Source organism: Petromyzon marinus, chromosome 60, assembly GCF_048934315.1.
Source record: "Petromyzon marinus isolate PM22_M1 ecotype Great Lakes invasive population chromosome 60, UKy_Petmar_22M1.pri1.0, whole genome shotgun sequence".
NCBI classification, from domain to species: Eukaryota; Metazoa; Chordata; class Hyperoartia; order Petromyzontiformes; family Petromyzontidae; genus Petromyzon; species Petromyzon marinus.
This window is the reverse complement of record NC_133726.1, coordinates 6,791,113-6,804,046: the sequence shown is the minus strand read 5'-3', so window position 1 is coordinate 6,804,046 and position 12,934 is coordinate 6,791,113. Positions and strand designations below refer to the sequence as shown.

At 53.2% G+C, this 12,934-nt stretch overlaps 1 protein-coding gene across 1 annotated transcript in view; it reads left to right on the top strand.

Moving 5' to 3' along the window:
* LOC116955616 (metabotropic glutamate receptor 1-like) overlaps positions 1-12,934 on the top strand; it is a 129,424-nt gene that overhangs the window by 46,333 nt on the left and 70,157 nt on the right. The window contains exon 3 of the mRNA XM_032976775.2: positions 3,385-3,620. Within this exon, the coding sequence (XP_032832666.2) occupies positions 3,385-3,620 (236 nt within the window). The remainder of the gene's footprint in view (positions 1-3,384; positions 3,621-12,934) is intronic.

The window sequence follows — 12,934 nt, the reverse complement described above, 5'->3', positions numbered from 1 at the left end:
ATGAGTATACCAAGTTTGCAGTCGATACCACATTGGGAAGTGGGTTATAATTGAGTTACAAGATTTTTGATGATACGTCGACAACAACAACAACAGACACAGTGAGTTAAATAAAATCGTGTAAAAAACAGAACTTAAACGTCCGTGATTTTAATAAGAGTCGGCTTAAATGAGGATAGAGGTGACAGAATGGGGATGCCAGCGTACGGCCACTTCTGTGGCCGCAAGAACGTTGGGAGGCAGCTTGAAATTTCGTGCGAAATCTGGGAACTGTCAATAGACTTCTTCAGACGCAGATTTTATTTTCGATTGCGTTGTGCGTCATATAATGTTGCGCAGAACCAGGAGCCACATCTTCATGAGGATGTTCCTTTGATATTGAAAGATCCGGCAGTTTGCCAGCATCGATTGGAGCAAGCCTGGGTGACTCTGCTGATGAGACATTGGATGCTGAAACCGTTCCCGAGTTGTTTGTTTTGCTTGGGTTGAATAAACGGCGGCTACATTTCGATTTAAAGCTCTCGTGACTGCAGGGATTCATATTCTTGTTCCTTTCGGTAAAGCCACGTAGAAGGGAAATGATAAAGTAATACAAAATAAAACATAACAATTCTCACGACGTTTCGATTGCAACACAAGCAATCATCATCAGGTGTGAAAGCCACAGCAAGAAAATAAACGTCGTGATAATTTTATTGTTTTATTATTTTATTATTTTATTATTTCCCTTCTACGTGACTTTAACGAAAGAACCAAGAATATAAACGGCTGCTGTTGCTGCTGCTGCCCATGAACGTACGCGCTCCCAGAAGTCGACGGAGCCCAATGGAGACACAGAGAAAGAGAGAGGGGAGAGAGATATATTTATAATTCTAAAGGAGATGTTCTCGTCTAGCTCACCGTGCGTCAACTGGAGTCGCCAATCAAGTAAGACGCGTGACGAGAAAGAAGAAGGCCATCCCGCGAGAGTCGGAGAGGGGGGGGGGAAGAACGACGTCTTCGTGCATCGTCATGGGGAAATACATTAAAACTAAACGACTGCCACTCACGTTCTCGCTCGCTCTCGAGCCTCACTCTCTGGCTCGCTCGTTCTCTCGCTCGTGGGCGGTGTATAGGACGAGGAAAAAGACGCTGCAAGGTGACACTGACGGCTGCTCTGTGCTGCTTCCAGTGTTCAGGGGCCTGCTCAAGGCGCGGCTCCGGCTGGAGCACGCCACGTACCACACACACGTGTCGGTGATGTGCAGCGCGTCTGCCTCGAACGCTGGTGACCCGGACAAGCCCCTCTCTGTACCAGCGTGGACGGCACCCCACGTGTTCACCTGCTGAAGCGCTCGCTCGTCACCGTGGCGTGCACGATGACCACCACCACCACCACCACGTGACTTTTCTTTCGTGTTGTGCGCGGTGCATTCAGCGCCACAGCGCGTGGATGTATCGTGTTTGTTATTTGTGTTGCTGGTGACTTTGTGTGTTTCATATCGGAATCGCCTCCAGTGCTGTTGCTGCTAGCGGCAATAAAAGTTGTTTAAAGGTCAAAAGTCTCTCACTCTCTCACTCTCTCGCTCTCTTACTCACTCGCTCGTTCTCTCCGCGACAACGTTCAGAATCGCCGAGTTCCCCGCACTGAGTGAGTGTGGGTTTGGTGGAAGTAAGAGAGAGGGAGGAGGAGCGCGAGACAGTGAGTGACTTTTGAATTTTTAAACAACTTTTATTGCCGCCAGCGGCAACAGCACTGGGGGCGATTCCGATATGAAACACACAAAGTCACCAGCAACACAAATAACAACAAACACGATTCATCCACGTGCTGTGGCGCGAAATGCACCGCGCACAACACGAAAGGAAAGTCACGTGGTGGTGGTGGTGGTGTTCATCGCGCACGCCACGGTGACGAGCGAGCGCTTCAGAAGGTGAACACGTGGGGTGCCGTCCACGCTGGTGCAGAGAGGGGCTTGTCCGGCTGCCCAGCGTTCGAAGAAGACGCGCTGCACATCACCGACACGTGTGTGTGGTACGTGGCGTGCTCCAGCCGGAACCGCGCCTTGAGCAGGCCAATAGATAGAGAGGGAGAGAGAGACAGTTGGTAAATGTTCATCCATCAAATATATTCATCGCGCGGTTGTTCACTCGTACCAGCTCTCGTGCAGTGTGGAAGAAACGAGGTCCATATGGATACACAGACGGTCTGTCAATGGGAAATTAATACGTTAGTTATTTCATTTGCATGCTCATCGATTGATTAATTGATTCCTTCTTTAATTGTTAGGCCATCGAACAAAGGCGGTCACGCCATCGCGCGCTTTCAAAATGCGCTTCTGCGGCCGTCTGGAACGCTCTTCCTTCCGATATTAAGAAGACACCGGAGCGATTAACTTTTAAATCATCATCATCTCGATTGTCAAACTTATATATTTTTTAAAATAGATGTTTGTGTTTAGTTTGTTGTCCTTCCCCCGCACCTCCTATTAGCACGGTTGGCTACGTACGGGTGCGTTAAAGCTCTACATGCATACGCTGCACGTGGCCAGCAATTTAGCACATTGGAGGCAGCGAGGGTTGGTGGATTAAACAAATGTTATGAACCTCCCTTCGCGTGGCCGTTGAGAAGGAGCCGTACCCTGGGCTTTGCCGGGAGAAAGCGGCACAGCAAATGTGCGTACTGATGTCATCTGTCCCTTCTGTACAGGGGGGGGGGGGGGGGGTAGAGCGTTGCGCCCTCGCACGCGTGGATTTACTTCTGGCGCTCCGGTTCCACTCCCACGTTGTCGCACAATAAACGCTCGCTAATTGCAGAGGGCCGCAGAGCGAATTGTCGACAGCTCCGGCTCACACCGCCTGGCTGCCTTCCAGCTCGCGGGCGTGGTTCCTTACTCAGCGATTGCGAGATGCGATACGAGCCAGAAGTAAATGTAACTCGAGCCAGAGGCGCAGAGGCAAGCGAGGCAATATTCGAGCGCAATTAATCCCTCTCATCGCTCCGCGGAGGACACTCGGGAGGTCTCTTCGAGAGACATCGCAGCAGAGACACACTCACAACTGCCTGCCATTCACGTGTAGAAGTGAAGTCTCAGTCCTCGGGGGGGGGGGGGGCGGGGGGGGGGTCACTCCCTCCGCCCCGTTGGGTTGATTGGATGTTAAAGTCTCCAGCTGGGAAGGTCACTCCCCTCTATCCACACCAAGAGGTTATCTTACTCTGCGTCTCTGCCCCCCTGTACACTGCGGTTCTGTGTGCGTTGACTGTGATGCGTGTCTCAACTCCGTAGCGCACCCAGTACATATTGATAGACTCTCCCTCTAAACTCAGCCACTCGCTCACCTACTCACTCACGCACCTCCCCGCTCCTCTGCCCCTCTGCATCCCTCCCGCCGGCGTTCTTCTAGCGACGGCTGGGCCGACCGCTACGAGGTGATCGACGGATTCGAGGTGGAGGCCGTGGGAGGCATCACCATCAAGCTGCAGTCGGCCAAGGTGAAGTGGTTCGACCAGCACTACCTGAAGCTGCGGCTGGACACCAACAAGCACAACCCCTGGTTCGCCGAGTTCTGGCAGCGCCGCTTTGAGTGCCGTCTCAAGGGCCACGCGCAGGAGAACGCCGCCTTTCGCCGCCAATGCACGGGTGAGGCGTGGCAGCGTGGCCCCCTCTCGCGCCATCGTCCACTCGCTCACTCACTCGCTCGCTCGTCTACCCACTCGCTCACTCACGCACTCACTCGTCCACTCATTCACTCGCTCGCTCACTCGTCTACCCACTCACTCACTCACTCACGCACTCACTCGTCCACTCATTCACTCGCTCGCTCGCTCGCTCACTCGCCTACCCACTCACTCGCTAGTCTACCCACTCGCTCGCTCACGCACTCACTCGTCCACTCATTCACTCGCTCGCTCGCTCACTCGTCCACCCACTCACTTGTTCGCTCGTCGACCTACTCGCTCACTCACGCACTCACTCGTCCACTCGTTCACTCGCTCGCTCGCTCGCTCACTCGTCTACCCACTCACTCGTTCGTCTACCAACTCACTAGCTCGCTCGTCGGCCTACTCGCTCACTCACGAACTCATTCGTCCTCTCATTCACTCGCTCGATCACTCGTTAAAGCACTCATTCACTCACTCGCTCGTTCGTCCACGCACTCGCTCGCTCGTCCACTTAAGCACTCATGTACCCATCCACTCATTACCCAATCACTTTACCCACCTACCCTCCCACTCACTCGCCTACCCACTTTAAATCGCCCACACACTCGCCCACTCACTCACCTACCCACCCACTTACTCGTACACTCACTCACTTACCCACCTATCCACTCACTCAACCACCTTGCCACTCAACCACCCACTCACCCACCCACTCATCCACCCACCCACTCATCCACTCACCCACCGACTCGCTCATGTGTGCAGTGCATATATGTACACCAACGGTTAGTCGCCTTCTTGTTACTCTTCTATTGCTACTCCCATGGGCCAGGCTTGTTATTGCTCCTGCTACCTTCACTCGTTTATTCCTATCACCTACGCTGAGGGCCTAGCCGATCAGTCGGCACTTTTCATCTCAACCACCTACCCAGTCGCTCACCCAGTCAGTCACTCACCCAGTCAGTCACTCACCCAGTCAGTCACTCACCCAGTCAGTCACTCACCCAGTCAGTCACTCAGTCAGTCAGTCACTTACCCAGTCAGTCACTCAGTCAGTCACTTACCCAGTCAGTCACTCAGTCAGTCACTCACTCACTCAGTCATTCACTCACCCAGTCAGTCTCTCACTCAGTCAGTCACTCACCTAGTCAGTCACTCACCCAGTCAGTCACTAACTCAGTCAGTCACTCACCCAGTCAGTCACTCAGTCAGTCAATCAGTCACTCACCCAGTCAGTCACTCACCCAATCAGTCACTAACTCAGTCAGTCACTCACCCAGTCAGTCACTCACCCAGTCAGTCACTCACCCAGTCACTCACCCAGTCAGTCACTCACCCAGCCAGTCACTCACTCAGTCAGTCACTCACCCAGTCAGTCACTCACTCAGTCAGTCACTCACCCAGTCAGTCACTCACTCAGTCAGCCACTCACCCAGTCAGTCACTCAACCAGTCAGTCACTCACCCATCCATCCATAGAGTACTCGGGTCAGTGTGGAGTTGGCAGTTGAGGTTCCCTGAACGCAATCATCTCAGCAGGCTGTTTAAAATGAGTAGTGCATTGTGGGCGAGTCAACAGCAGTCGCCCTACGGGGAGACTTGATCGATGCGGAGGTAACGTGGAATTACCACCAAATGGCTCAGGGCTTCACCAACCGGGAGACGGGGCACTGCCCGGGTGTTCACGTTTGCTCGAAAGGACAGAATAAAGATTCAACTTTTTTTTTTTTAAACCGAGTCACAAATGCGGAAGAGGAGGCATCATCGGAGCGATGATGGATCCACTCCGTTACTCCTAAGGCAATGATATGGGCTTAGCCACTCCAGTGTAGAATCACATCCGTTGCTCTATACAGCAACATCATGCATCCAAAGAATACTGCAGAGATCTAGAGACTCACACCGAGGCCCGTAGACTCACACAGTAATCTGTAGATTCACATAGAGACCCACAGAATCACACAGAGACCCATAGTCTCACAATTAAACCCATGTAATCAGACATAGATCAATATGAAGGAGGCATCATCACAGGGCGGATCCACCACTGCACCTCAATGTAGAATCACAGGCCATTGCTCTCCATCAACATCAGCGGCCGTACAAAGAAGACCGAGAAAGGGAAATTAAAACAAAAAAAATCGCCCTCTTACGTCCATTACATTCAACCTGCTTTCTGCAAACACGCGAAGCGCACTCCGGGTGCAGAAGAACAACAACATAAATCGACAAAGAGATATCCAGACAGAGAGGGGGTGACAACAGACAGACGGACAGGTAAACGGGGGCACGAGGCGGACACCCTCGCTCGAGTTGACGAAGTCCCGCGGTTAAACCCGCGGTTCACCAACCTGTGGTGCACGCGGACCAATACAAAGACAAAGACAAAGATCCCCCGTATAGCCTTAACAGACTGTAGGGGCAAGCACTGTTAGCGAGCACCTGTGAAGGCTGGAACGGCACACGAGGGGAGTGGATGGCCAGCACCACGCCCGACCGCCTTTGTCTCCCCAGTAGCGATGTTTACTACACACCGCACCAGGTACTCATTTGAGGCTGAGTAGACCTAGGAGAGGCCCAGGACCGGTTCAGATAATCATCACTGTTGTCGACCGTGAGCGGAAATCGAACCCGGGTGGCCAGGTTCATAGCGCAGCGTAGCGCTAACCGCTACACCACCGCTCCCCAATACACCACCACCACCACGTGGAATAACCTACCCCTTGTACACGAATCAGTCCTCCTTAAACATCTTCAGTACCTCAACCCCACCTTCCTTGCAGAAACGAATACATTTAGATATTCCATCAACGTCCCGAAAATATTCTCGTCTCCAACTGCTCAGCGTTGCCCGGTCGAGCATGCGCTTTTTTTGGTGATTGGCGCTTTTGGTAGCGTGGTACCACAAACTATGGAACGCCTTGTCACTTGAAAACCCATCTCTTTAAAGTGATTTTGTTTCCTGCTTTCAATGCATTGCGCATTGGCATCGTAGGATGGAATGCGCATTACACATTTGAATTACTGTTAAACCTCCTCCTCTTCTCTATTTCCCATTCACTTCCTCTCCCCTCCACTCCTTCCCGTCCCTTTCCCACAGCCGTTCCGTGACACCTCCCCCCCCCCCACCTAAGTACCTCTCTATCGCTGTCACTCTTTACTCAATACCTTGTAGCACTGCCACCCCCCCCCCCACCCCCCACCACCTAAATCGTTCCATCCTGCCGAGTCACCGCTTTCTGGGAGCTGTGTCAAAGCGCCTCGAGTGAAGACCGCCAGCGGCGCCCTTCCTCATTCCTCTTAAGCGTCTTCTTCTTCTTCTTAATCCTCTTATTCTTATAAAGCTTCTTCTTAAGCTTCTTCCTCGCTGGCTGGCGGGGACGCGTGACTCCAGTCAGAGCCAGGGAGCTGAAAGGTAGCGGCAGGCGGTCGGCGGGCGCGCGACAAGGAGCCAAATGAGCAGCTCCGTGGAGCTGACGGGAACTTGGCCCCGGATCCCGTCAGCTCCGCGTGACAAACCTTACTGGTCGGCTGCGTCGGGTGGTGGCTTGGTTAGCGACACATTTATGCTTTCGCGATCTAACGCACAGACCCTTTGGTGTGGATAATTGCGGTGATTAATAAACGCACGCGCGCACGCGCAGCCCAAAGCGCTGAGCGGAAGCAGACAGACAGACAGGTGGGGGGTTTAAGGGGGGGGGGGTGCTTCGCGAATACCTCGCCTGGTATGCAGGAGGTCTTGGGTTCGATCCCGACCCTGACGCCAGCTGTATATCTGGAGATTGCGTCTCTCTCTCTCTCTCTCATCATCATCACGGTAGCAAGGAGATGTTAACTACCTCGCCTGGTATGCAGGAGGTCTTGGGTTCGATCCCGACCCTGACGCCTGCTGCTGTATATTTGGAGTTTGCGTGTCTCTCTCTCATCATGATCACGGTGGCTAGGAGATGTTAACTACCTCGCCTGGTATACAGGAGGTCGTGGGTTCGGTCCCGACCCTGACGCCTGCTGCTGCTGTGTATTTGGAGTTTGCGTGTCTCTCTCTCTCTCTCTGATCATCATCACGGTGGCTAGGAGATGTTAACTACCTCGCCTGGTATACAGGAGGTCTCGGGTTCGGTCCCGACCGTGACGCCTGCTGCTGCTGTATATTTGGAGTTTGTGGTGTCTCTCTCCCCGTGGTCGCGTGGATTTTTCTCCGAGTCTTCCGGGTTTTTTTTTCCAACCACATTAAGAATCAACATCGCGCGTTTCCAGTTTTTTGTCTGCGTGCTTTACATTTCCGACGACGACGATGATGATGATGAGCCACTTCGCTGAGCCATCGTTTGTGATCGCCAGTTCGCTTCTGAAAAAGAGCCCCGTAGCTCAGTGGGGCCTTCAACCGGTGAAATAACAGCGAGGGCAGTGCACGGTGAGGCTCACGAGCGAGCGAACTCATTCCCCGTGCAAAGGAGTTGGGGTGAAGGCGAGGGGGCGGAGGTGCAGCGGGTCGGGTCGGGCGGGGCGTGGTGTGAGCCCTCCGCCTGCGTGTGTGAGCCCCGGGCGACCCCTGGCTATCTCAGGGGGGGTCGCTAAGTGCAATGGAGAGGCCAGGCGCTGCATACCGAGTACTCTGCCCCCCTCCCCCCCTTCCGCACTCCCACTACCCCCCCCCCCCCCACACACACACCGCATGATTCCCTCGCGTTACGCGTTCACACACAGCGCGTGCGCTCTGCTGGATGTTCACACCGCGAGCCGTAGACTCACCTGACGCGCCACGGTGGCTAGGAGATGTTAACTACCTCGCCTGGTGTGCAGGAGGTCACGGGTTCGATCCCGACCCTGACGATACCTGCTGCTGTATATTTGGAGTTTGCGGTGTGTCTTTCTCTCCGTGGTCTTGTGGATTTTTCTCCGGATCCTCCGGTTTTTGCCTCCACATTTAGAATCAACATCACACGTTTAGAGTATTCGGCTACTGCTTTATATTTCTACACGATGATGATAAGCCACTTCGATGAGCGATCGTTGGTGATAGCCAGGTCGCTGCTTCTGAAAAAGAGCTACATTGCAACTCACTGGAGCCTTCACCAAGTAAAATAAAATAGTTCAGTTTGTAATTTTAGCCAGACTCGGGGGCCACGTGGTCACAGCGAAATCACGGAGGCAGAGAGGAGGCGCGCTTCACGCGATAGCGGAGGCGTCTCCATACAGAAAGAAATACAACAAAAAATCACACTTGGCTCGGTTAATAGACGAGGTAAAGGCGCAGCCCTGCAATGGCTCTCTACAGAGTTCTCCAGAGAGCTCTCTGGTGCCATTGGCGGCCTGATCTTTCACGCCGGGGGCGGACGGCTTGTAAGCGGTGGGAGACTCCCAACATTTTACTACCACCAAACGTGACCTGCCGATCAACTAAACTAGTTGGGAAATGTGGAATTCACACCACCGGACATGTTTCTTCTAGACCAGGAATTCCACCTCCCCCTCCACCCCCGACTATCGCACGGGGTCGTCTGCCCGGATGTCTTCTCTCCACGAGCTTCTCTTCTGTTGCTCGTCTCTGGTCACGTCCACTGCCCTCGGCCTCCCTCCCCTCATTCTGGCCTGCACCTCTATAGCCCTTCTCGTCTACAGGGCTGTCTATGTGCGAGTCGATGGGTCTATGTGCGAGTGTATGGATCTATGTGTGAGTCTACGGGTCTCTGTGTGAGTCTACGGGTCTCAGTGTTGATAAAAAGATCTCTCTGTCAGTCTATGGGTCTCTGTGTGAGTCAATGGGTCTCTGTGTGAGTCAATGGGTCTCTGTGCGAGTCTATGGGTCTCAGTGTTGATCTGTAGATTTAAGTGTGAGCCTATGAGTCTCTACGTTCGTCTGTGGGTCTGAGTATGAATCTATGTATCTGTGTGTGAATCTCAATGTGAGTCTATGGGTCTCTGTGTGAGTCTATGGGTCTGAGTGTGAACCTATGTATCTGTGTGTGAATCTCAATGTGAGTCTATGGGTCTCTGTGTGAGTCTATGGGTCTCAGTGTTGATCTGTAGATCTAAGTGTGAGACTATGAGTCTCTACGTTCGTCTGTGGGTCTGAGTATGAATCTATGTATCTGTGTGTGAATCTCAATGTGAGTCTATGGGTCTCTGTGTGAGTCTATGGGTCTGAGTGTGAATCTATGTATCTGTGTGTGAATCTCAATGTGAGTCTATGGGTCTCTGTGTGAGTCTACGGGTCTCAATGTTGATATATAGATCTCTGTGTCAGTCTATGGGTCTCTGTGTGAGTCAATGGGTCTCTGTGTGAGTCTATGGGCCTCAGTGTTGATCTTTAGATCTAAGTGTGAGTCTATAAGGATCTATGTACGTCTGTGGGTCTGAATGTGAATCTATGTATCTGTGTGAATCTCAATGTGAGTCTACGGGTCTCTGTGTGAGTCTATGGATCTCAGTGTTGATCTGTAGATCTAAGAATGACTCTATGAGTCTCTACGTTCGTCTGTGGGTCTGAGTGTGAATCTATGTATCTGTGTGTGAATCTCAATGTGAGACTACGGGTCTCTATGTGAGTCTATGGGTCTCAGTGTTGATCTCTAGATCTAAGTGTGAGTCTATGAGTCTCTAGGTTCGTCTGTGGGTCTGAGTGTGAATCTATGTACCTGTGTGTGAATCTCAATGTGAGACTACGGGTCTCTGTGTGAGTCTATGTATCTGTGTGTGAATCTCAATGTGAGTCTGTGGGTCTGAGTGTGAATCTATATATCTGTGTGTGAATCTCAATGTGAGTCTATGAGTCTCTACGTTCGTCTGTGGGTCTGAGTGTGAATCTATGTATCTGTGTGTGAATCTTAATGTGAGTCTATGGGTCTCTGTGTGAGTCTATGGGTCTCTGTGTGAGTCTATGGGTCTGAGTGTCAATCTATGCATCTGTGTGTGAATCTCAATGTGAGTCTACGGGTCTCTGCGTGAGCTTCCACGGGCCTCTCATCTCCACAGCCCTTATGATTGCGTGCCAATTGCATTTCGTCCACACGTGCCAACACCATCTGACGTTTCGCCTCTCCGACCTGCCAAAAATATCCGAGTTAAACCCCCGGTTGAGGCTCGCGAACGCCTTCATTCTGCCTCCGCTTAACGTCAGCGAACGAGGGCCATTGCGCACTGCAGGGAGACCGTCCTTGCTCGCTTCACTAGAGAACAACCCCCCACCCCACTCTAACTCGGCGGGCCAATTCAAGTTACTCCACGCCCCAGTCCAGTCCCCGCTTGATGCCGCTGCTGCTGCTGTGTCGATTAAGCCCTGGGTTGCTAGGGATGATCGTTCGAATCCAGAGATTGCGGTAGTTTGCGAGATTGCGGATGGTTATTTATTCATATATTTATTTATTTCGTCTCTCGGCTGCTTGCCCTTTTTTTAAGGGAATGGGAGAATTGAGAGCGCGCGGTCATCTCTCCCTCCTCGCTCGCGTAGTCTCCTCCTCCTCCTCCTCATTCTGGGTCGTCGCTTGCAGTGTCTCGGTCATTCAGGGCGCCGTGTTAAAGGCTCGCTGCTGCCGCTGCCGCTGTGTTTGTGCTCCGCATACATCTACCCCTCCTCCTCCCCCACGTCTCTTCGCTTTGCGCCGCCGTGAACCGCGGGAGATGGGGATCAAGCCTGGGAGATTATAGAAAAACAGCTGATAGCGAGAGCGGGCGACGCTGGGGTGCGGGAGGGTTGGGGTTGAGAGGTGCGGGGCGGAGATGACCCGAGGACGGGGGAGGACGAGGTGGGGAGGGGGGGGGGAGATAAAGATGAGGATGGAGAGGTCTCGGAGATTGGAGAATCAGAGCGCGGCAATTGAATGGGATGGAAAGTAATTTAAAAAGAATGGCCGACTCCGCTGCTGTGATAAGGTGTGGTGCACCCCCCCCCCCTCCCCCATGTACTTACATTGCATTCATAGCCCTAACAAATACAACGCCCTCGCCACGTGTGCGAATTCATATCTGTCACGGGGGTAGTATGGTGCGGACGGGAGGGGGGGAGAGTCATTTTCTAATGGCTGGGAACGAGTAGCCGCACGTGAAAGGGGACTATTCAATAATTGTCCTTCCGGAGAAAGCGACATCCATTTGAATGCTTCCTGGAAGGGATCGCGCCGTGGCACATTAATTTCAATATTTACTTCGGAGGCAACAACAAACAAACAAAATAAGGAACGAGGAGAGCGGTAATTGAAAGGCACAATGGGGGAGCGAGCGAGCGAGCGAGAGAGAGAGAATGAGAGAGAGAATGAGAATGAGAATGCACTCACAAGGCAAAAGTCGCTCCACCGCCAACAAACTGACCGCTAGAATCCCAAGGCTAAGTTGCTCGGCTATTGTTTGGTCCGCGCCACGGGTTATTCGGTAAACAAAAAGAGTCAATGCGATGCAAATTGCATTTGCATCTCATCGACTTCCGTGCGAGTCTACGTGGCCGTGTGTGTGTGCGTGGGTTGTCGTGTCCAACCATTCTGTTGCTGAAGATGCTGCCGAGCATGTGAACGTCGTGCGTGCTGTGCTGCTGCGTGACGAGTGGCTGACACGGTGCCGCGCCTCGCCTAGGTCGACTCAGCCTCAAATAAGTATGTGTGTTGTGACCTTCTCTCGCACGGCACGGAGCCAACCGTGCTAATCGATGCGATGTGTACATATCGCCACTAGGGAGACAAAGGCGGCCGGGCGTGGTGCTGGTCACCCCCCCCCCCCCCATGTGCCGTGCCGGCCTTCATAGGTGCTGCTCGCTAACAGCTCTTGTGCCAACAGTCTGTTGAGGCCACACGGGAGGGCCCTTTGTCTCTCTAAATATTTGACGTGCAGCCGTTTGTCAATCCGAGGCTGAACGAAGGCCCGCTCCCCGCCTAAGCCCGCGTCGGTCACGGGAGCCGTTTGACCATACTTCACCACGCTTTGCCAGCGCAGGGGGGGGGGGTGGGGGGGGGCTCGGGGGGGGGGGGGGGGAGCTAGATTATCGCGCGTGGTTTCCGTCAAGCGTAGCCAGGAGGGGGGAAGAAAAAAATTCCAACTCGGGTGGTCGGTTTTCAGTGGCGAAGTGCGCTAACCGCCGCGCCACCGCTCCACCCGATTTGGAGTTAAAGCACGTCTCAACGGCGTAGCAGCGTGCGACGACGACAAAGATGCCCCCACCCCCGTGTAGCCTTCAGCGGAACTGTTTGGGGGGCAAGTGCTGTTTGCGAGTAGCACCTATCAAGGCCAGCAGAACACACGAGGGACGGGTGGGTGGCCAGCAGCACGCCCGGCCGCCTTTGTCTCCCTCGTGGCGGCGTTCGCA